A 4,490-nucleotide genomic window follows, 5' to 3' on the forward strand; every position below is an offset into this window, starting at 1 on the left:
AGAAGAACAACAATTAGATTGCTGTGTTTTAAGATTTTTAAATAACCCATAAAAAACATGAAGGATTGGACATTTGTACATCTTTATTATTTAATATATTTTTTTATAATAATCTAGATTTAGATTTTTATCCCGTTAAATTATTTAGGAATAGTGGCTTTATTTCATAAGGCAAGTTATCATCAATTTATCGAATTCCAATGTAGATAGTTAAAATAAAATATAGTAAAGGCAAATATTTAAATAAAAGAAATAAAAGTGAATATAATTATAGAAAAACAATGTAAAGATACTCAAATAAAAAAATAAAAATAAAGATAATCAGAAAATTAAATAAACACCAGCACTAAATTTTTCATTACCTTCCCATTTGGAGTGATGCCACAACACCTATCTACAGTTCAATCTCTTATTTTAAGAATGAATTTATATTATTTTTTTAGAACGAAGATTTGTAAAGAGATTGTTTTTAGAATAGATACACTCTTTGTTTATCTCTCGTGATATTGCTTTAAAAAAAAAATATATAAAAATATTTAAATTGTATATTTTTTTATATTGTTATTATATTCGGTACAACAATTCAAACTTGAAAACTCTTTTCTTGATTTTTTACTTAGTTCAAGTTATAAATTAACTTGTGTGAGAATTATTTTAACATAACCTTGTCAATTAAACAAGTCCAAAAAAAAATAAAATATGTCAGACCACATACCTATAAACTCAACTAAGTTGTATTAATTTTTTTTAATTTATTATATGATAAAAAATATAAAAATTGATTAATCATCACCCCAATGCTAAATAATAAAATTATATAAACACCTTTTTATTAAAAATTAAAATTAAAAAAAACATAAAAAAACCTCCAAGAGCCTTTTACAACTTGTAGGCTTTAAAGGAGATCTAAAAACTTGGTGCAATATTTTTTATATATAAAGGGAGCGCAACCTATCATCTTTTGTTTGAAAGCAAGTATTATTGCTAGTGAGAATTAAACTTGTAATCTTTAGATATATGATATGTATTAACTAACTAAATTACAATACAAAATTATTATAAAATATATATTAATATAATTCATTGTTTATATAAACAATTAAATTATATTAATAAATTAAACCAATCTTAATTTTTTTAGTTATATTGATAAACATTACAATTCAATTATTTAAATTGACAATTCAATTGATTGGTGAGTTGAATTTTTTATTTTTATTTATTAATTTAAATTTTTGAGAAATCTCATCTGAAAACTTAGACAACGTATATTTTTACATATGGACTATATTTTAAAAAATCTTTGATTGTTTTAGCTTCAAACAAAAAAAATTTTTGTGTGTTTTTTGAATTGTTTTGATATCTTAATATAAAAAATATTATTTTTATATATTTTTAATAAAAAATCACTTTAAAAATATAATCTTTACAACCATTCTAAATAGACTCTGAATAAATTATACCCTATCAGGAAAATCTCAAATTGATAAAAATTTCTTTTGAAATTTTGAATTGAATATCTTTTATAAAAGCAAATTCAGAAAATAGGAGGAAAAAAAAATCTAAACAGAAAAATATTACTTAGCAAGCAACCCAAACAAAATTAACCCGACCTGCCCCGCCCCATTTTATTCTAACCTCTCCTCTAAGTCACGTCAAAATATCCATCTGTCATAAACCCTAAGACCATCTTCTCTCGAAACCCACTTCTCCTCTCTCACAATCACCTTCTTCCACAATGGGTAGCAGCCAAGCAGCGGTTTCCTTTCTTAACAACCTCGCTCGCGCAGCTTTCGGTATCGGCGCCGCCGCTACCGTTCTCAACTCCTCTCTTTACACAGTCGATGGAGGCCAACGCGCTGTTCTCTTTGACAGATTCCGTGGAGTCATTGACACTACCATCGGCGAAGGGACTCATTTTCTTATCCCTTGGCTTCAAAAGCCATTTATCTTTGATATCCGAACACGCCCTCACACTTTCTCTTCTGTCTCTGGTACTAAAGATCTCCAGATGGTCAATCTCACACTCCGTGTTCTCTCTCGTCCCGAGGTAATTCATAAAATCAAAATCATTTTATTTATGTTTTTTCTTTTGATTGAAATGGATAGAAATGGGTATTGCTTGATTCGATGGTTTTTCAAGGGTACTTTTTTGCTGTTTTGCTTTGTTTTTTCAGATGACCTTTTTCTTCTTTTTTTGTTGGGTTTGTGTTGATTTTAGCTAGTGAATTAGTTTTACTTGGTTTCGAGATGCATTTAATTGGTTTTAGCTATGCAGCAAAGAAAGGAGATGCATTTAGTCTGTGATTTTATTATTTTCTGTTGGGCAAAGTGTGTTCCAGTGGTATTTAGAGGGGTTTTGTGCTGTTTTTTAATGTGCTGTATATGATTCTGTTAGCTAGCAAAACTTGGTTTTGAGACGGGTGTATAATTTAGATTGCTAGCAAAAAGAAAGAGGAGATTAATTCAGCTTGTCATTTTATTTTCTCAGTTGAGCTTTTCAATTATCGATTGAGATTTTGGCTTAGAAGCGAAGCATGTGGCTGTGGAAATTGAGGACTGAAGTTTTCTATTTTTCACTCATTTCTTCTTCACTATAGTCAGAATTAAGCAGATTCTTAAATGGTGAGTGTTAATGCTTGTATTTTCATTTTGTGAAAATTTGATGGAAGAAAGGTTATTTTGAGCAGGTGTCACGTTTGCCCCATATCTTTCAACGTCTTGGGCTTGAGTATGATGAGAAGGTGCTTCCTTCGATTGGCAATGAGGTCTTGAAGGCTGTTGTTGCACAGTTCAATGCTGACCAGCTCCTCACTGAACGTCCTCATGTGTCAGCTATGGTCCGTGACTCGCTCATCAAGCGTGCAAGAGACTTTGACATTGTGATGGATGATGTGGCTATTACCCACTTGTCTTATGGAGTGGAGTTCTCAAGGGCTGTGGAGCAGAAGCAGGTTGCTCAGCAGGAGGCAGAGAGGTCCAAGTTTGTTGTCATGAAAGCTGACCAGGAGAGAAGGGCTGCAATTATCAGGGCAGAAGGTGAGAGTGATGCTGCTAAGCTGATCTCTGAGGCAACAACAAAGGCTGGTATGGGGTTGATTGAATTGAGAAGGATTGAAGCATCGAGGGAAATTGCTTCAACTCTGGCCAAGTCATCTAATGTGGCATACCTTCCTGGTGGTAACAACATGCTTCTGGCCCTGAATGCAAACCGTTGAATAGGTAATTTCTATATTTTTACCTACATTTGGATGCTTGAATTCACCTGTGGGAGTTGGATTGATGTTTGATTTCACCACTAGAATTTATTGGTTGGCAATGGAAATTTTATGCTGCTGCTTGGTGATTAATATTAATGCTTTTTATCCCATGTTGGGGTGCTTGAATTTGGCTCTGGGATTGGGATTCATCTTTTCTTTTCACCTCTTGGATTTATGAGTTGGCAATGGAGTTTTGACGCTGCTGCATGGTATAATTATTATAAATGCTTTCTATCCTTATATTGGAATGATGTTTGGTGTTTGCCATTTGAATTTTTGGGTTGGCAATCAAATTTTAGGCTGCTGCTTTGTGATTAGTGTTAAATGCTAGGCCATTCCTATCTTTTGCCACCACATTTCACCCTGAAATCCTCAAGTCAACTGGTTTGTGGTTTCATTTAGCTTCCTCATTCCCTTTATTTCCATGTAAAATGTGGATGTCAAATTCCTTTCAAGCTAGTGTTAATAAGGTCATGGATCTCAATCCAAATAATTTTGCCTCTTCACATTGTCGTTGACTACATCTACTTATTGTCTTTATAATTCTTGATTTCACTTCTATTTCTTGCAGGGGTTTGGTGTGATGGCATTAACTGATTGTGAATTGCAGGGTAGTACTTTCTTTATTAGTATAAAGTCCAAGCAATTTTGCATCTTCACATTGTCATTGAATACATCGACTTTTTGTCTTCATAATTCTTGATTTCACATCTCTTTTTTGCAGGGGTTTTGGTGTTGTGTGATTTCATTGCCTGATTGTGAATTGCAGGGTAGTATATCTTTTTAGTATAAATCTTTTGATTTTGTAAAGACCATATATCATTTGAATTCGTTTTAAGATCAAAAGTTTAGAGTTCAGGAATTCAGGATCTTATGTTGAAGGGAAGACATGTGGTTTTTTTGTTATATTATGGCTATGATCAGCTATAGGGTAACTCAAGGATTTGATTACTAATGTGCTTAAAATATGTGAATGAATGTGGTCCTTGATGGGTGACCATTTTTAATTGTGTTTGGGAGTGTGGTTGCGGTTGTTTTTCAATGTGCTTTTTACTTATAAATGCATTAAAATAATATTTTTTAAAAAATTATTTTTGATATCAGCGTATCAAAAAGATCTAAAAATAAAAAAAAATATTAATTTTAAGCAAAAACAAATTTAATTTTTGGAAAGGTTGGACTACGTTCCTAGACTGTTTCAATTTGATACAGTGCATGAGTTTCAATTTG

The 4,490-nt window shown here is 31.8% G+C and overlaps 1 protein-coding gene across 3 annotated transcripts; it reads left to right on the forward strand.

Annotated features, from left to right (window-relative positions):
* The first annotated feature begins 1,662 nt into the window (after positions 1-1,662).
* On the forward strand, positions 1,663-4,267 carry LOC133671622 (prohibitin-3, mitochondrial). 3 transcript variants are annotated; one of them, XM_062092430.1, is made up of 4 exons: positions 1,663-2,050; positions 2,691-3,222; positions 3,832-3,871; positions 3,985-4,267. In XM_062092430.1, exons 1-2 carry the CDS (start codon positions 1,739-1,741, stop codon positions 3,216-3,218), a joined length of 840 nt encoding a protein of 279 aa, XP_061948414.1. In that variant the 5' UTR covers positions 1,663-1,738; the 3' UTR covers positions 3,219-3,222; positions 3,832-3,871; positions 3,985-4,267. The 3 variants fall into 3 exon arrangements, with proteins under 3 accessions (XP_061948414.1, XP_061948413.1, XP_061948415.1); XM_062092429.1 differs by having other exon boundaries at positions 3,832-4,267; XM_062092431.1 differs by lacking the exon at positions 3,832-3,871.
* Positions 4,268-4,490: the final 223 nt, after the last annotated feature.

The sequence above is a fragment of the Populus nigra genome, chromosome 13 (assembly GCF_951802175.1).
Source record: "Populus nigra chromosome 13, ddPopNigr1.1, whole genome shotgun sequence".
NCBI lineage: Eukaryota > Viridiplantae > Streptophyta > Magnoliopsida > Malpighiales > Salicaceae > Populus > Populus nigra.

What these genes read in the sequence shown, in the direction of transcription:
- LOC133671622 (XM_062092429.1), top strand. Translation starts at nt 1,739, where the DNA reads ATGGGTAGCAGCCAAGCAGCGGTTTCCTTTCTTAACAACCTCGCTCGC. An exon ending in GTGTTCTCTCTCGTCCCGAG is followed by an intron (nt 2,051 to 2,690) that starts GTAATTCATAAA and finishes TATTTTGAGCAG; the next exon opens with GTGTCACGTTTGCCCCATAT.